The sequence below is a fragment of the Portunus trituberculatus genome, chromosome 13, assembly GCF_017591435.1.
Source record: "Portunus trituberculatus isolate SZX2019 chromosome 13, ASM1759143v1, whole genome shotgun sequence".
Lineage (NCBI taxonomy): Eukaryota > Metazoa > Arthropoda > Malacostraca > Decapoda > Portunidae > Portunus > Portunus trituberculatus.
In genome coordinates, this window is record NC_059267.1 from 11,349,681 (window position 1) to 11,369,645 (window position 19,965).

A 19,965-nucleotide genomic window follows, 5' to 3' on the forward strand; every position below is an offset into this window, starting at 1 on the left:
ATCTCTCTGTTCCTTTCCATTGTTATTTTTTTCTTATTCTTTTCTTTATTTTGCTTGTCTTTTTATCACACTACACGGTCAGTTTAGCTTAATGCCTTCAATACTGGGACACATTTTTTACTTTCAGATTTGCGTACGATTGGACCATTTTATTGACATTAGGAACGGTCCGTCGAGGTCAGAATATTAATGGCCACAGTCTTAACCATTTAAACTCACACATAAATTTCTGAAGCTGTACAAAATCACCTAATAGTAAGCAGAATGAATATGGAAATGCGTCATGGTACTGAAGGGGTTAAATCTGGGTCCGCCGTGGTACAGTGGAACCATGCGTGCTTTGGGGTCCGAGGGGTCTCCAAGCACACGGGTTCGTATCCTGTCCACGGTCCGAGTGTAGGTTGGGCTTCCTCACTCGGGGCAACGGTTTCCTAGCGGGTGGGCTTTGAGATAGGAGGTACCACAAAAAGTATCGCCTTTAGCCCAGAAATTCCCGTGAAAAGCCCACGTGGTATAAATAAAAAGAAAAAAATAGTTGCTGTTGATTATTTCTAGCTTAAAGTCTGTTCTCTTTCTCTTTCTCTCTTCTCTTTTCTTTTCATGCTTTCCTATTTTCCATTATCGCAGTTCTTTTTTTCTTTCTCTTTCTTTATTCATATATTTACGTTCATTTGACTTCCAAAATCTCCTTTTTTTTTTTTTTTCGTCCACACTAATATTATCATCCTTATTTCTCTCTCTCTCTCTCTCTCTCTCTCTCTCTCTCTCTCTCTCTCTCTCTCTCTCTCTCTCTCTCTCTCTCTCTCTCTCTCTCTCTCTCTCTCTCTCTCTCTTCTCTCTTTTGTCTAGAAATCTTTCTCTCTTCTCTCTCTCTCTCTTTCACACAATCTTTATCTCTATATTTTGTTTACTCTCTCTCTCTCTCTCTCTCTCTCTCTCTCTCTCTCTCTCTCTCTCTCTCTGTTGTCACTCAATATTTTTTCATTTATCTTTATATTAGTATTGTTTTATTTTATCTTCATTTCTCTCAATTTCCTCATTCGTTCGCTGTTGTATTTCGTTGCCTCTGTTCCCTCTTGTTCGCTTTTCTTCCTTTTCTCCTTCTTATATTCACTCTTTTATTCATATCTACTCCATTTTCATTCATTTTTTTCTGTTTTCATTTTGTTAGATTTCTCAGTTTTCTTTTTCCGTATTTATATTTTTATTCTATTTTCTTTTCTTTCGTTTGTTTGCTCTTTTATTTTTTCATCTTTTTATCTACAAGTATTTGATTTTCACTCTCCTTTCATTTTTTATTTCATTTTTATTGTTTCACTTTCTAATTTCTTTTCTGCATTTTCCACTTTTTTTTCCTCTTTTTCTCTATTCTACCCTGTTTACTCTAGCGTTTTTCTCCTTTCATCTTTGCCTATTCTACTTTCTTGTTTCCTAATATTTTTCCCTCTTTCTGTGTAACTTTTTCTTTTTTCCTTGTGTTCTTGTATTTTTCCTTATTTTCATCTTCTCTCCCTTCCTTCCTACTTTTACTCTTCTTTGCCCACACCCACAGCCACTCACAGACCCACACACCACCTCACTGTGACTCTAGTGTTTGCTGAGAATGGTAAGGAAGGATGAGAGACACAAGAGCATTAGTTAACTCTCCTTCAACACACCATGGGGTCACTGAGCCTGCCTGACATTTAAAGAGTGATCATGTGGTGATATTTAGCTCGTTCATCTTTTCACTCTCATTCCTTCCTGCTCTTACTCTTTGCTCTTATTTTCTCCTCTTTCTGTATAACTTTCTTTTTTTGTGTTCTTGTGTTTTTTTTCTTATTTTCGTCTCCTCTCACTTCCTTCGTCTTTTCTTTCTTCCCTTCCTTCCTTCTTTTACTCTTCTTTGTCTTTTTTTCCTTTCCGTATAACTTTTTTTCTCTTTTTTCCTTTGTGCTCTTGTTTTTTTTCTTATTTTCGTCTCCTCTCACTTTCTTCGTCTTTCCTTTCTTCCCTTCCTTCCTTCTTTTATTCTTCTTTACTCTTTTTTTCCTTTCTGTATAACTTTTTTCTCTTTTTTTTCCTTGTGTTCTTGTATTTTTTCCTTATCTTCGTCTCCTCTCACTTCCTTCGTCTTTCCTTTCTTCCCTTCCTTCCTTCTTTTACTCTTTGCTCTTATTTTCTTCTCTTTCTGTGTAACTTTTTTCTTTTTTTTTCCTTGTTCTTGTGTTTTTCTTATTTTCGTCTCCTCTCACTTCTTTCGTCTTTTCTTTCTTCCCTTCCTTCCTTCTTTTATTCTTCTTTACTCTTTTTTTTCCTTTCTGTATAACTTTTTTTTTCTTTTTTTTCCTTGTTTTTGTATTTTTTTTTCCTTATTTTCGTCTCCTCTCACTTCCTTCGTCTTTCCTTTCTTCCCTTCCTTCCTTCTTTTACTCTTCTTTGTCTTTCTTTTCCTCTTTCTGTGTAACTTTTTCTTTTTTTTTCCTTTGTGCTCTTGTGTTTTTTTTTTCTTATTTTCGTCTCCTCCCACTTCTTTCGTCTTTTCTTTCTTCCCTTCCTTCCTTCTTTTATTCTTCTTTACTCTTTTTTTTCATTTCTGTATAACTTTTTTCTTTATTTTCCTTGTTTTTCTATTTTTTTCCTTATTTTCGTCTCCTCTCACTTCCTTCGTCTTTCCTTTCTTCCCTTCCTTCCTTCTTTTACTCATCTTTCCTCTTATTTTTCTCCTCTTTCTGTGTAACTTTTTTCTCTTCATTTCCTTGTGTTCTTGTATTTTTATTTTATTTTTTTATTTACAAGTTAATACTACATGGTACAGTAAATTGCCAAACGTTCACGGTGAGATGCCGAGAGCTATCTTTGACAGAATATTTGTACATGAGAAATCTCCAAGCGCACGGGTTCGAATCCTGTCCACGGTCTGAGTGTAGGTTGGGCTTCCTCACTCGGGGCAAGGGTTTCCTAGCGGGTGGGCTTTGAGATAGGAGGTACCATAAAAAGTATCCCCTTTAGCCCATAAATTCTCGTGAAAAGCCCACATGGTATAAATAAACAAGAAAAAAAAAAAATTTGCACACAATAATACAAGACGCCATATTTTTGTCTTCTCTCCATTCCTTCGTCTTTCCTTTCTTCCCTTTTTTCCATCTTTTACTCTTCTTTCCTCTTATTTTCTTCACCTCTTTCTGTGTAATTTTTTTCTCTTTTCTTTGTGTTCTTGTATTTTTTCCTTATTTTCGTCTCCTCTCACTTCCTTCGCCTTTCCTTACTTCCCTTCCTTCCTTCTTTACTCTTCTTTGTCTTTTTTTCCTCTTTCTGTGTAACTTTTCCTTTTTCCTTGCTTTCTAGAATTTTTCCTTACTTTCATCTCTCACTTTAATTGTCTGCTCCCCTTCATTCCTTCCTTCCCTTCCTTCCTTTCTTCTTTCTACAGTATCTATTTTTGTCTTTTTCAATTTTCTCTTCATTAAATTTCACATATATTTTTTTCCTTCCTCAGTTCTTCCTTTTTCTATTTTTTCCCCATTTCCTATTTCATTTTTTGGGTTAATTCCTCATTTTCGTTGCTTTATTTTCACTGAATAGTTTTTTTTATATTAATTTTCAGTTTGGTCGTTTATTTTCATTCTTTTTTCCTATTTCGCCTTTATTTTTTGCGTCAGTTCCTCATTTTCGTTGTTTATTTTCACTAGACTGTGTTTTTATTGATTTTTTACACTAATTTTTCACAGTTTAGTCTTTATCCTTCTTTTCTTTTCATTTTCTACTTTCTACTTTCCGTTCTTCACTTCACTCACTTCTTTTTTATTTTAATCTTCGCTATCTTTTCATTTATCTATTTTGTTTTATTTTTCAAACTTACATTTTACATTTTCACATTTCCAAGTCTCTCTTTGCTTTCTGTTTTTCCATCATTTCTCTCTCTCTCTCTCTCTCTCTCTCTCTCTCTCTTTGTCATATCACTACTTCATGTCTTATTTCGTTGTTTTTTTCTTTTCTTTATGACATTTCAAAATCTTTTCCTCGTATTCTTGTATTTTTCTTTTTTTTTCCTTTTTGTCTTGTCTTTCCCTCAATCCCATTTTACAATTATATTTTCATTATCTAATATATATTTTTTTCCTCATACCGTGTAATATTTAGTCATTTTATTTTTATTTCTTCTTTTGTTCATTTTTTTTCGTTTCCTTTTTTTCCTTCCTTTTATTTGCCTCGTCAGTCCTTCATTGCTTCATTCCTTTTTCATTGTAGTTTTTTTTTTCCTTTCTTTCCTTGCGACATTTCAAAATTTGTCTTTTTTCCCTTTGTATCTTACTTTTTCCGCTCTTGTTTCCCTTTAAGCTTTTCTGATTTCTCATGCTTTTTTCTTTTTCCTCCCGTTCTTCTATTCTTTTTTCAATTTTCCTCTTCTTTTTGTGCTTTTATGCTTTCGTCTTTATCAAATTTTTATGTTTACTTCATTTTCTCTTATTTTTTCTTGTTTTCCTTTAAACTCTTCTGATTTTTCATTTTCTTTTCCTGTCCTCCCGTTCTTTTTTTTCCTCTCCTTTTTGTGGTTTTGTACTTTTTATCAAATATACTTCAATTTGTCCATTTTTCTACTTTTTTTCCTGCTCTCCTGCTACCTTTCTACTTTCCAGCCTGTTTCTTGCTTTTTCCCAAAATTTTCCTCCATTTGTGCTTTTATGCTTTCGTCTTGATCAAATTTTTATCTGTTTACTTCATGTTGTCCTTTCTTTTAACTTTTTTTCCCTCCTCTCCTGCAACCTTTCTACTTTCCCGCCTGTTTTGCTTTTTTTCTCCAAATTTTTTACTCTCATTTTTTCGCCACGTATTCATTTCATATTTCCATTGCATTTCTATTTCCTCTCCTTCCTCCAGGTGTGACATTTCAATTTTTTTTTTTGTACTTTTTACTAGTTTTTTTCTCACTCTTCCACCTTTTTACAAGTGTGTTTTAAGGGTTCTAGTTGTGTTTAAGGGTGTTTTAAGGGTTCTAGTTGTGTTTAAGGGTGTTTTAAGGGTTTTAGTGGTATTCTAAGGGCGCTTTTAGTGTTTTAAAGGTTCTAGTGGTATTTTAGCGTGTTTTGTGGTGTTTTAAGGGTTCAAGTAGTATTTCAGCGTGTTTTGTGGTGTTTTAAGGAATCTAGTAGTATTTTAGCGTGTTTTGTGGTGTTTTAAGGGTTCTAGTAGTATTTTAGCGTGTTTTGTGGGGTTTAAGGGTTCTAGTACTATTTTAAGGGTGTTTTGTAGTGTTTTAAGGGTTCTCGTGGTATTTTAAGGGTGTTTTGTGGTGTTTTAAGGGTTCTAGTGTAAATTAGGATGCATTAGAAGATTAAGAGGGAATAAGAAGAAAAAATATATTGATTACTAGGAAAATTATGGTGTTGATGATGATGTATTTTCATTCTAGTTTTTTGTTTCCTTTTTCCTTACGATGTTTCAAAATCTCTTTTCCTTCGTCTTTTTTACATTTTCTTTTGCGTTTTTCTCTCTTTAACTCTTATTTGCATTTTTTTTTTCATTATTCCTCATTTTCTTTCACAATTCAGTATCTTTTTTGTTTATTTTTGGGTTTGTTTACTTATTTCCCTCATGGTCTCTTTTTTTTTTTCCCCTCCATTCCACATTTTCATTTTTATCCTCTTTTTTTCCCCTTGTGTTTTCCTCAATTTTCTTTCATGTTCCTCACTTTCCCCTCTCTTTTATCACATTTCCTTATTTCCACTGACATATTTTCATTTTTCCATTTCTTTAGTTTTTTTCTCCTATATCACATTTCTAAATCTCTTTTCCCTCCTGTCCTTGCATTTTTTTCCCCACTTCCTTCTCCTTTTTCCCTTTTCACGGCAACAGACAGTCCCTCTCTCCCTCTCTCCCTCTCCCTCACTCTCCCTCTCCTCTCTTGCTGTTCAATTTTTCCTCCTCCTATCAGTATTTCTCTCTCCCTGTGACCCTTTCTCTCTCTCTCTCTCTCTCTCTCTCTCTCTCTCTCTCTCTCTCTCTCTCTCTCACTTCCTCATGCTGTTTACACTAATTGTTTTCATTTGCTTTCTTGTCTTTTCTCTCTTTCTTTCTTTCTTTATTTCGTTCTTGTCTCATTTGTAGCTCAGGAAATATTTGCTTTATTTTTCTTTTTTTCTTTGTTTCATTTCTCCTCTCTCTCTCTGTCTCTCTTCCCCTGCTTTCCCTTTAAGTCATCTCTCAGTCCACTCTCTCTCTCTCTCTCTCTCTCTCTCATATCTACTTATTTAACAACTCTTTTCCTATTTTTATATTTTACTTTTTTTTTCTCTCTCTGTCTCTCTTTGTTTGTCCGTCCGTCTGTCTGTCTGTCTGTCAATGTGTGTGACTGTTTGTCTCTTTATTCATAAAAAAACATGTCTGTCTACCTGGTTCTGTCCTTTAATCAGGCGTTTCTCTCTCTCTCTCTCTCTCTCTCTCTCTCTCTCTCTCTCTCTCTCTCTCTCTCTCTCTCTCTCTCTCTCTCTCTCTCTCTCTCATCTTTCCCTCGCAAGGCACAGCTTCTCTCCCCTTAATGCATCTCTCAGACCGCCTTGCTTTGCCTTCCCTTCCTTTCCTCCTCCTCCTCCTCCTCCTCCTCCTCCTCCTCCTCCTCCTCCTCCTCCTCCTCCTCCTCCTCCTTAACTAACGTCTCTGACACTTAATCTCTCCCCTCAGAAGTGTGTGTGTGTGTGTGTGTGTGTGTGTGTGTGTGTGTGTGTGTGTGTGTGTGTGTGTGTGTGTGTGTGTGTGTGTGTGTGTGTGTGTGTCTTTGTGGTCTGCCCTAGTTTCGATTTTTATTGCTATAATATCATTATTTTTTTTCCTCCTTATTACATGATTAGGGTTAAGATGTCTCTCCCTCCCTCCCTCCCTCCCTCCCTCCTTCCTCTCCTCGCTTCCTCATTTTATTTTTTTCCTTCTAAACTCTGTCCTCCTTTTTCTTTCCTTTGGTATTTTCCTACTTTTCCCTTTCCAAACCCCGATATTTTTTCCTTTTTTCTTTTTCAGTAGGTATTAATTATTTTCCCTGTAACATTTTTTTTTCTATTTCCTCCCATCTCTTTCTCTATCCTTTTACTTTCACTTTTCTGTTAGTCTCTTTTTTCTATCAACACTTTTCTTAGTTTTTTTACACATTCCTAATTTAATTTCCCTTTTATCTTTCTTTTTTTTATGTAAGAGGAGAACTACCAAGGGCAAAACAATGAATATTAAAAAAAAAGGCCCACTGGAATTGTAGTCCCCATAAAAGATTCAAAAGAATTAGTCAAAATTCAGCGACAAATGTCTCGATACCTCTCTCTTAAAAGAAGATAAGTCTTAGGAAGATGGAAATACAGAAACAGGCAGGGAGTTCCAGAGTTTACCAGAGAAAGGTATGAATGATTGAGAATACTAGTTAACTCTTGTATTAGAGGGTTGGACAGAATAAGGATGAGGGGAAGAAGAAAGCCTTGTGGAGCGAGGCAGCAGGAGGAGGGGAGGCATGCAGTTAGCAAGATCAATAGAGCAGTTAGCATGAAAATAACGATAAAAGATAGAAAGGGATGCAACATTTCGGCGGTGAGGAAGAGGCTGAAGACAGTCAGTCAGAGGAGGGGAGTTGATGAGAGGAAAAGCTTTTAATTCCATCCTAGCTAATAAAGCTGTATGAGTGGAATACCCCAAACATGCGAAGAGTACTCCATACAAGGACGGATAAGGCCCTTGTATAGAGTTAGCAGTTGGAGGAGCGAGAAAAACTGGCGGAGACGCCGCAAAACGTCTAACTTCATAAAAGCTGTTCTAGCAACAGATGAGATGTGAAATTTCAAGTTAAGATTATGAGTAAAGGACAGACCGCGAATATTTAGTGTAGAAGAGGGAGACAATTGAGTGTCATTGAAGAAGAAGGATAGCTGTCTGGAAGGTTGTGTCGAGTTGATAGATGGAGGAACTGTTTTTGAGGCACTGAAAACTACTAATTTTTGTCTACCCCAATCACAATTCTTAGAGAGATCAGAAGTCTTTTTTTTTCACCTCCGTTGAGTTAAGCACTTACGTTCACACACACACACACACACACACACACACACACACACACACACACACACACACACACACACACACACACACACACACACACACACACACACACACACACACACACACACACACACACACACACACACACACACACATTGTTTCTCATAATTTCTCGAGTTTAACATTATTTCTCTTAGTGGTGATGGAGAATACTTTGTAGATCATTGGAACCATGGAAACACCCTTGAAAACCGCAATGACCTTCAAGACAGCCACTTTAAACAAGAATACGTGCCAAAAATATCAAAATAATCATCAAAATACCCATTATAATCGCAGTGGAAGTAAGTATGCGTGTTTCATAGCGGGATGGATGGATGAATGGATGGATTTGAAATAAGGCGCCGCAACAGCTTGGGTCATTTGGTGCCGCTACAATATCTTAATTAAAACCATAAATTTAGTAAAAAACGAACTAAAAACGACTAAAAAACAAGGAAATTAAAAGTAACTAAATATACTAAAAAAAACAATAAAAACAAATCAAACATTTAAATACATATAATAAAATAAAATTCACACATTGGGGAGGAGGCCAGCTTCTCCAGGTGCTTGTAAACGTCATGGCCTGAGGTTTCATAGCGGGACTGTCACGTGTCGGTCTGATGGCTTCCTGTACCAATACTAGTAGAGCTGCTCAGTGTACGCCAACCAGTATTTTGCAATCTCCTTCATTCTCATGTTCCTCACTGCTTGTCTTCCCACAGGCGCGTCAGGAGTGCAGGTGCAGAGCGTGAAGGTGCCGCAGCCCGGAGTGGCGGGACGGTCAGCACGACTAGAATGCCTGTGGAGGGCGGGCAACCGAGGCTTCTACTCCGTGCGCTGGTACAAGAATGACGAACAGTTCTACAGCTACGTGCCCAAGAACAAGCCGCAGATAAAGGTGGACCACCATCTACAGGGCGTCAGTGTGGAGGTGAGTCTGTCCAACACCACCTATGCTACTGTTACTCTTGTCTAGGAATGTTTGTTATTATTATTATTATTATTATTATTATTATTATTATTATTATCAATGACCAATGACCAACTCAGACGCCCTTGTAGTCACCCTATGATCTCCTTATCTTTATGACGAAGAGGACAGTATTAGAGAGCAGGGAAGGAAAAATATCTTGATTGTGATGCAAGAAAAATAACTAATCGATCCTTTTTACTCTTCCCCTCTCATGCTGCCTCTCTCTCTCTCTCTCTCTCTCTCTCTCTCTCTCTCTCTCTCTCTCTCTCTCTCTCTCTCTCTCTTCTGGTCACAACACACTTAAATCAACTAATATGTCTTACCCTCTCTCGTCTCCCTCACTCCCCCTTCCTTTCACTCCAAATCCCTCCACACTCCTCACCTCACCCCTCCCATACCTCTCCCCTCACCTCCCCTCTATTCCCCATTCCCTCTCGCAGCTGTCCAAGTCCGACGAGCGTGTGGTGAGCCTGAGGGAGCTGCACCTGGATTCAGAGGGCGTGTACCGCTGTGAGGTGATGAGCGAGAGTCCTTACTTTGAGTCCTCCTTCGCCTCGACCAATCTCACTGTGGTGGGTGAGTGTCCGGGTGGTGGTGGTGGTGGTGGTGGTGGTGGTGGTGGTGGTGGTGGTGCTTAGTGGTTGATCAAGTTTTTGGAGGAAAATATATGGATGTTTCTAGGCATATGGTGTTGTTATTAGGTATAGTAGTAGTAGTAGTAGTAGTAGTAGTAGTAGTAGTAGTAGTAGTAGTAGTAGTAGTAGTAGTAGTAGTAGTAGCATTTGCAGGAGAAGCAGCAGGAGTAGCAGCAGCAACAGTACTCACTGAATGAATGAATGAATGAATGAATGAATAAAATGTACTGTAGTCAAATTAAAGACCAAAATTAATCAAAGTCCATAATCAAATGTAAAAAAAACCATAAATAATAATATAAAAAAAACGCTAAAACAACAAACAAATGAAATGAATAAATATCAAAACAAAATGGAACTAAGAACACACATAGAATGAAAATTAATTATTAAAAAAAGAAAACGAGAAATAAATCGATCAAACAAAAAATAAATAGATAAACAAGTCAATAAATAGAAAAAAAAGAACAAACAAACAAACAAAAGGAAACAGATCAAAACCAAAAGAGAGAACAGACAAGTTAATAAAAACAAAGTGACGAACAAACACATTTTTTCATAACAGAGAGAGAGAGAGAGAGAGAGAGAGAGAGAGAGAGAGAGAGAGAGAGAGAGAGAGAGAGAGAGAGAGAGAGAGAGAGAGAGAGAGAGAAACAATACTAAAAGCAATCAAAACAAAACACACCAAATTAAAATAGATACGAAAACACGGGACGAGAAATAACACACACACACACACACACACACACACACACACACACACACACACACACACACACACACACACACACACACACACATTGCTACCATCCCCACCATCGCCTCATTTAATTCAATATTCTAAAACGCTTTGCTCTCTCGCCAGAACTATTACCACAGACCACAGAGATGATTTGCCAAGTTTTTAAGAGTAATTTTCCTGCAAACAATGTAGAAATGTTAATCTGTCACTAGAACCATAAAAACATTCTTAAAAATCAGTGTAACTTCACAAAGACTATTTTTTTAAAGGCAACAGAGAAAGTTAGCTAAGATTTCAAGAGTGTATCTCATGTTAATAACGAATAATATTAGTGTTTCTTTTTTATATAAGAGGGGAGAACTGACCAAGGTCAACATAAAAACGAAAAAAAGGCCCACTTAGATGCCAGTCCCCTTCCAGGTCCAAGAGAGTGAGCCAGAAAAAAAAAAAAAAAAAAGGATAAATGTCTTGAAACCTCGCTCCTAAATGAAGTTAGGTCATAGGAAACTGGCAGTTATGTCGCTAGAACCATAAAAACACCCTAAAAAACACCAAGTCATTTCATCAACACAATTTTCAAAGGTAATAGAGAAGATTAGCCTAATTCTCACTAGTGTTTCACCTGGTAATATTGTAGAAATCTTGATAATCTTTTTTTTAATGGAAGAAGGAAACTAGCCAAGGGCAAAAAAAGGAAAAAAAAAAGACACTTAAACTGCAAGTTACCTAAAAGATTGGTATAGAGTTATCCAGAAGTGAGGGAGAAAATGTTTTGAAACCTCCCTCTTGAAAGTTAAGTCGTAGGAAGATAGAAATACAGAAGCAGACAGGGAGTTCTAGAGTTTACCAGTGAAAAGTATGAATGATTGAGAGTACTGTTTAACTCTTGTGTTAGAGAGTTGGACAGAATAGGGATATGAGGAAGGAGAAAGCCTTGTGCAGCGTGGCCGCAGAAAGAGGGAAGGCATGCAGTTAGCAAGATCAGTAGAACAGTTAGCATGAAAATAGCGATAGAAGATAGAAAGAGATGCAACATTTCGGCGGTGAGAAAGAGGCTGAAAGTCTGTCAGAGGAGGGGAGTTGATGAGACGAAAAGCTTTAGATTCCACCCTATCTAATAAAACTGTGAGTGAAATTCTCCCAAACATGCGAAGAATACTCAATATACAAAGACAGATTAGGCCCTTGTACAGAGTTAGTAGTTGGAGGGGCGAGGAAAACTGGCGGAGACGCAGCAGCACGCCTAACTTGATAGAAGCTGTTTTAGCAAGAGATGAGATGTGAAGTTTCCTGTTAAGATTATGAATAAAGGACAGACCGAGGATATTCAGTGTGGAAGAGGGAGACAGTTTTGGATAACTCTTATGACCTTTAAGGGAACTGACAACCCAGTGGGTCTTTTCTTTCCATTTTTTGTTGCCCTTGGCCAGTTGCCCTTCCTGTATAAAAAAAAACAAAAAAACATTGAGTGTCATTGAAGAGGGGATAGTTGTCTGGAAGGTTGTGTCAAGTTAATAGATGGAAGAATTGAGTTTTTGAGGCATTGAAAACTATTACATTTTCTTTGCCCCAATCAGAAATCTTAGAGAGATCAAAAGTCAGGCGTTCTGTGGCGTCCCTGCGTGATCTGTTGACTTCCTGAAGGGTTGGTCGTCTCTGAAAGGACGTGGAAAGATGTAGGGTGGTATCATCAGCGTAGGAGTGGATAGGGCAAGAAGTTTGGTTAAGATCATTCATTAAAATAGAATGAGAGTGGGTGACAGGACAGAACCCTCAGGAACACCACTATTAATAGATTTAGAAGAAGAAAAGTGGCCGTCTACCGTTCTTCTCCTAAATTTATTAATATTTCATATCCCTCAAGGTTCTGTCCTGTCACCCACTCTCTTTCTATTATTCATTAATAATCTTTTTAACCAAACTTCATGCCCTATACACTCCTACGCTGATGATACCACTCTGCATCTCTCCACGTCCTTTCAGAGACGACCAAATCTTCAGGACTTCAGCAGATCACGCAGGGATCATAAAAAAAAAAAAAAAAAAAAAAAAAAACGAAATTAAAAACCTGAATAAGTCCACCAAAAGCTTATGGAAACTAGTGGAGATGTGAGGCAGAAATGCTCACAAAAAATATGACTTTAATACCCCCCTCTCACTCTCTCTCTCTCTCTCTCTCTGACTTCCAGCCATGCCCGCCGCGCCCATCTTGTCCGGGCTGAGACCAAGTTACCGTGTGGGCGAGACTCTCAACGTTACTTGCACTGCTGAAGACGCCCGCCCACCAGCGCGCCTCACATTCACCATGAACAACGAACAGCTAACGGTAAGAGAGAGAGAGAGAGAGAGAGAGAGAGAGAGAGAGAGAGAGAGAGAGAGAGAGAGAGAGAGAGAGAGAGAGAGAGAGAGAGAGAAAGTGTGTGAAAGTGTGTGTGTGTGTGTGTGTGTGTGTGTGTGTGTGTGTGTGTGTGTGTGTGTGTGTGTGTGTGTGTGTGTGTGTGTGTGTGTGTGTGTGTGTGTGTGTGTGTGTGTGTGTGTGTGTGTGTTTTCCATCTTCCGTTACTCTCACTCTTCCTTTTCCCTTCTCTCTTCTCTTCTTCCTCCTCATCTCATTTTCATTTTGTCTTTCTCCTTTATTCGCTTTTCCTCCTTACTTCTCATTCTTCCTTTTTATCTCTCCTTTTCCCTCTCTCCCTCCCTTTTACTAGTCCTCCTCTCCCTCCTCCTTTTCTTCCTCACCCCTTACACTTCCTCCCCTTCCCCTCAAATTACCATATCTTTCCATCTCTCTCTCTCTCTCTCTCTCTCTCTCTCTCTCTCTCTTAGTCTCCTTTGCATATCCTTATCCTTTCTTAATGTCACAAAATTTTCCCCAGATTCCTGTACACTTAATTCAGTCCCTGTCTTAACGTAACTGTTCCCAAACTAACCTGACCTTACCTATCCTAACTTTACCTAACCTAACCTAACTTCACTGTTCCCTATAAGGACATCTATCTTCCCTTGGATCTCGTCGCGTTCTTGCTTCTTCATCTTGTCACTTTGCCTTGTGTCCTTAACTCCCTTTAGTCTCAATCCTTCTCACTCATCTCAGTAATGTGTTCTGCTTGGCTGGACTGTCATTGGGGCTGTACGAACAAATGAGTCCCGCGCCGTGGTACAGTGGAACCATGCGTACTTTGGGGTCAGAGAGGTCTCTAAGCGCACGGGTTCGAATCCTGTCCACGGTCCGAGTGTAGGTTGGGCTTTCTCACTCGGGGCAACGGTTTCCTAGCGGGTGGGGTTTGAGATAGGAGGTACCACAAAAAGTATCCCCTTTAGTCTGTAAATTCCCGTGAAAAGCCCACATGGTATAAATAAAAAAAATAAATAAATAAAAAAAATGAGGGTGTAGGAAGCCATCAGGTCTACACGTGGCAGTCCCTCTATGAAACACACCTGCTTGTTTCTACCTACCAATCTCATACGTAAATTTCTGTCGTCTCTCAAGGCTGCACTGTCATTGATAAGAACACAAGAGTTGGTGTAGGAAGCCATCAGGTCTACACGTGGCAGTCCCTCTATGAAACACACCTGCCTGTTTCTACCTTATCATCCTCATACATAAATTTGTCTCGTCTTTCAAAGCTCCTTAATGACTCACCACCAACAACCTGATTACTGAGTCTTCTTTCTCTTCTTTTTCTTCATTCATGTGTCTATCTCACGGAATTGATTGACTATTTTTTCTTTCGGCACGCATTAGAAGTTTTGTCCCGCTGTGTGTGTGTGTGTGTGTGTGTGTGTGTGTGTGTGTGTGTGTGTGTGTGTGTGTGTGTGTGTGTGTGTGTGTGTGTGTGTGTGTGTGTGTGATGCAAAATGGGAAGGGTGTATCTTAGTACTTGTTTTGCGAGAGAGAGAGAGAGAGAGAGAGAGAGAGAGAGAGAGAGAGAGAGAGAGAGAGAGAGAGAGAGAGAGAGAGAGAGAGAAATACAAAACAAACTTAACTAAATCACAAAATACTAATTAAAACACCAAAACAGTCCTCTCTCTCTCTCTCTCTCTCTCTCTCTCTCTCTCTCTCTCTCTCTCTCTCTCTCTCTCTCTCTCTCTACCACAAGACATCCTAACACAGCATTCACCGCCCACCATTCCAAACAGGCTGAGTCAGGGCGGGTGCACACGCTGCCAGTGGAGGAGGGCAGCAGGCCGGGCGTGTACACCACCAGGGCAGTGCTGGAGCGGCCCCTGGGCAGTAGGATGGTGCCGTCGCTGAATCTGGTGTGCCGCGCCGAAGTACACTCAATCTCCACTCAGGTCGCTGCCAACGTGGAGGTGTACGGCCACTCAGGCTCCGCGCCACTCTCCCTCCTCAACACGGGTAAGGCTGTGTGAGGGGCGCTTGTTTTTTTTCCCTTTGTGGCTGTTGTTTTTTGCGCTGGATTGTGGTTTAAGGGAGGGAGAGAATGAAAGGGCTCCGTAACACTGGTAGGAGGCGCGCTTGCTAAAGAGAGAGAGGGAGCGGGAGAGAGAGGGGGAGAGGGAGTGAGTGTATGTCTGGAAACTGGGAATAGAGAGGCGGCTTTTTCAACATTAGTTCCTGAAAAGATCATTTATATAGCTCCGCGCCACTCTCCCTCCTCAACACGGGTGAGCAAAGGTCTGGTGGTGTATGGTTGTAATGTTAAGCTTTCGTATTTTGCACTTTGTATTCTAGTTTAAGTGTTTGTATCTCTGTGCTTTAGAAACTTAATTATTTGGTTATTTTTTTCATTTTTACGGGATAACTGGTCATGGGTAACGAAAACAATTAAATAAAAAAAAAGGCCTACTTAGATGGTAGTCTCCGAACAGGGCCGAGAGAGTTAGTTCAGCTCCCCCGACAAGAAAAAAAAAGAAAAAAAGAGAAGGAAAAAAAAAAAAGGAAGGATAAGATAATGTTAAGCTTTGGTTTCATATTGCACGACATTTTGAAGCTTAAATGTTCGTATGGCTGTGCTCGGGAATGTTAGAGGCTTTTTGTAAATCATTATAGATTATGCTGGTCTGGTCTGGTGGGAGTAGTTATAATAAGCTTTGGTACCATTTTACAGTACACTTACTAGTTTGACCCCTTCAATACTGGAACACATCTTTGCTTTGAAATTTGTGTACGATTAGACCATTCTATTGACATTAGGAAGGATCTATAGAGGTCAGAAGATTAATGGCCACAGTCTTCACTATTTTATTCCCTACGTAAGTTTCCAAAGCTGTACAAAATTATCAAATAGTAAGCATAATGAATGTGGAAACACGTTATGGTACTGAACGGGTTAAATGTTTCTATTGGCGTGCTTTGTAATCTTATAGGCGTATTGTGCCATTACGTATTATACCTTGCTGTGGTCACTAAACCTTCTATTTACCTGTTAATTGTTCTTTCTTATTTAGTCAAGCTTTTATTCCGTGCATTTATCTGTCAATTATCAAGATACGCACTTACCATTGTATTCATAAGCTAATTACATTTTTTCTTATCAAGACACGCCACTGTATTCACTCCCGCGCTAATTGTATTCTGTTCCTATTTACACACGCATAGTCTTAGTACTTGTCTGGCAATGCGTGTCGCGTTTAGAGAAGCAGTCAGTCTTGCATTTAACTCGTAAAATTTGAGTAAGGAAGACTAATTATATTATCTCTCTCTCTCTCTCTCTCTCTCTCTCTCTCTCTCTCTCTCTCTCTCTCCAGGTTGCGGGCCATCTCCAGCCTTCCCCGCCCTGCTGCTGCTGCTGCCACCTCTGCTCACCTGCCTCACACACCTGCTGCTGGCCACCAGATGATAGGCACGCCAACACCTGCCCACACCTGCCCCCACACATCCACACACTTCCCCTCAACACCCATTAGAAGTAACACAGTCCCTCTCCTCCACCTCCTCCCCCCTATGAGCACACACATACACACATACTAGTGCACACACACACACACACACACACACACACACACACACACACACACACACACACACACACACATCACTCCTAGTAAATGTCATGAGACCAAACACACACACACACACACACACACACACACACACACACACACACACACACACACACACACACACACACACACACACACACACACACACACACACACACACACACACACACACACACACGTCTCAAAAAAAAATCACGCTTATTAAGAGGTTACACTTAGGAAGAGGTCACACACACACACACACACACACACACACACACACACACACACACACACACACACACACACACACACACACACACACACACACACACACACACACACACACACACACAAAAAAATCACGCTTATTAAGAGGTTACACTTAGGAAGAGGTCACACACACACACACACACACACACACACACACACACACACACACACACACACACACACACACACACACACACACACACACACACACTAGGTAAACTTGCGGGCGAAGAACCAGGATACTTTGCTTGAGTGGTGTAAAAAATAAGGGAGGTCCACCTTTGATGCGCAATTACCTTCATAAATCAGGAGGCGGGTACAGGAAGGCAAAGTTAGGAAAAAGATGTGAGGCGAGGAAGTAATAATGGCAGAGACGACAGGAGGAGGAGGAGGAGGAGGAGGAGGAGGAGGAGGAGGAGGAGGAGGAGGAGGAGGAGGTTCTCAGGTTTAAGTTGACAAGAAAGTCCTCTTCAAAAATTATTGGTTTAACAAGGGATGAATTATCGTGTAAAACATGTAAAGAGAGAGAGAGAGAGAGAGAGAGAGAGAGAGAGAGAGAGAGAGAGAGAGAGAGAGAGAGAGAGAGAGAGAGAGAGAGAGAGAGAGAGAGAGAGAGAGAGAGAGAGAGAGAGAGAGAGAGAGAGAGAGAGAGAGAGAGAGAGAGAGAGAGAGAGAGAGAGAGAGAGAGAGAGAGAGAGAGAGAGAGAGAGAGAGAGAGAGAGAGAGAGAGAGAGAGAGAGAGTGTGTGTGTGTGTGTGTGTGTGTGTGTGTGTGTGTGTGTGTGTGTGTGTGTGTGTGTGTGTGTGTGTGTGTGTGTGTGTGTGTGTGTGTGTGTGTTACTTCTAATGTAAATGAAAAGGGCGTGGTTGGAGAGAGAGAGAGAGAGAGAGAGAGAGAGAGAGAGAGAGAGAGAGAGAGAGAGAGAGAGAGAGAGAGAGAGAGAGAGAGAGAGAGAGAGAGAGAGAGAGAGAGAGAGAGAAAATATATCTTTTTACTTGTATTCATCTTTCATGTTCTGTTCATTGTTTTTTTTCTAATTTAACCTTTTTTTTACTTTCTTCTCTATTCCTTCTTTTCTTCTGTTTCTCCTCCTCCTCCTTTTTCTTCCTATCTTCTTCTTCGTCAGCTGATTATCAAGGTTTTATACCGCGTCGCTGTTTTAGATGAGTCGCCTCCACCTGCCTCTGTCACCACCCATGTCGCTTTGCAGTCCTTTCTCTTTCATGTCTTCTTGTACACAGTCTTTCCATCTAATCTTGGGTCTTCCTCTCCTCCTTCTTCCTGTGTAACTTGTTTTTCTTCCTGTTCTTTTTTCCTTTTTCTCTTCTTCTTTCTCTTCCTCTGAAAGACTCCTCATCTTCCATTCTTTATTTGTGTTTCTCCATTCCTGTCCTATACTTCCGTTACCTCCTCTGTCTGTCTGTCTGTCTGTCTGTCTGTCTGTCTGTCTCTCTCTCTCTCTCTCTCTCTCTCTCTCTCTCTCTCTCTCTCTCTCTCTCTCTCTCTCTCTCTCTCTCTCTCTCTCTCTCCTATCTTTTGTAACATTGGCGCACTATGTTATTTAGTCCTCTAATTTCAACATTTCAAGTCGTTCGTCAGCCACATCGGTATACTTGCTTTATAACTCACTAATACGTAGGTTCGTTAAATTTCACACCGGCCTCTTTCACTTATTTACTTTTTTCTATTATTTTTTTATGACCAGCGATGAATAAACGTTACATTTCTACGGCGTGCGGGGAACAAACGTTATATTTTCAAGAGTGGCGGTGGTGGAAAGTGTTATATTTTTTTTTACAGGCGGTGGAAAAACGTTGATATTGTGTAGCACCTAACTAACTAACACTTCACATTACTCGTACCTCCTCTTCCTTAAAAATATGGACACCTCGAGCAACACACATGTACAGCTGATGAAACACACACACACACACACACACACACACACACACACACACACACACACACACACACACACACACACACACACACACACACACACACACACACACACACACACACACACACACACACACACACACACACACACACACACACACACACACACACACACACCCTTCCCGTCCCTTCCCCAAAGTGAATGTTGTTTGTATATGCCCTTCTTCTCCCCTGTGTCACGTAATGGCCGCTGTTGTGAGTCACGTGACTTGTGTTGCGTGTCACCCTTCAGGCGTCAACAAGTCGAGGCTTCAGGGAGGTTTGAGGCACCCCTTCCCTCTCCCTCGGCTCCATTCCCTCTGCCCCCTCCGTGAAGCCTCGGCCACTTTGTATCAAGCTTCGAGATGCCGCCAGAAAAAATATGAATAAATAAAAAAAAAATGTGGGTTTTAGTTTCTAGGTTTCTGTGATGTGTTTGATTACAAATATTGTTAGTAGCATTATTATCATTATTATTATTGTTTTTATGATGATCATTATGATTATTACTACTAATGTCATTGTCACTATTATTTCTCGGGCCATTGTTGTTGTTATTGTTGTTGTTGCTGCTGCTGTTGCTGCTGCTACTACTGATGATGACGATGATGGCGATGATGACGATGATGATGATGACGATGACGCCACCGCTGTTGTTGCTGCTGCTGCTGCTAATATTACTCCCTACGCTGCTGCTGCTACTGCTGCTGTTACTGAGGCTGTAGTGGTGCACTATACTAGTGCACCACTGTGGTGTACACATGCATGCCACCACCACCACCATCACCTCCACCACCGCCGCCACGTGCAGGACAGTGCGAGGCGGTAGGCGTGCACGGCGGGACAGCGTGGCCTTGCCCTTACACTGCATCGCGTGTCTTCAGAGGTGGCACGTATATGAAGGCATACGATGTACGTGGCCGCTTGTGATGTAAATGAAGGTACACATGAGGCACGTGAGCGCGCACGGGCACACACGCGAAGTATACAAGCCGTGGTCAGTGTAAACACGTGAACACAGAGGCACACAGCCGCACACAGGAGTATACATGTAAGAGTATACACACACATGAGAGTATACACACCTACGTAAGAGTATACACAGTGATGTACACACCTAAGAGGTATACATACGTACACTATGTATACACCATATGTATAATATTACTAATATAAGCTTAGTCAAGTTCCCCACCCTATGTACAGTATATATATGTATGTATACAGGATAAACAAACACGTGTTATTGTTCTTGTATGTATGTCGCCTGCACACACACATACATACACACACACACACACACACACACACACACACACACACACACACACACACACACACACACACACACACACACACACACACACACACACACACACACACACACACACACACACACACAC

General features: G+C 40.2%; 1 protein-coding gene across 2 annotated transcripts in view; it reads left to right on the forward strand.

Moving 5' to 3' along the window:
- LOC123503160 (cell adhesion molecule 3-like) overlaps positions 1–16,400 on the forward strand; it is a 33,509-nt gene extending 17,109 nt beyond the window's left edge. Inside the window, exons 2-7 of one of the 2 annotated variants that reach the window (XM_045252667.1) lie at positions 8,208–8,354; positions 8,778–8,986; positions 9,469–9,604; positions 12,595–12,731; positions 14,546–14,765; positions 16,118–16,400. In XM_045252667.1, the coding sequence (XP_045108602.1) occupies positions 8,243–8,354; positions 8,778–8,986; positions 9,469–9,604; positions 12,595–12,731; positions 14,546–14,765; positions 16,118–16,209 (906 nt within the window). In that variant the 5' untranslated portion in view covers positions 8,208–8,242 and the 3' untranslated portion in view covers positions 16,210–16,400. The remainder of the gene's footprint in view (positions 1–8,207; positions 8,355–8,777; positions 8,987–9,468; positions 9,605–12,594; positions 12,732–14,545; positions 14,766–16,117) is intronic. The other variant, XM_045252666.1, reaches the window with a different exon arrangement.
- The last annotated feature ends 3,565 nt before the right edge of the window (positions 16,401–19,965 follow it).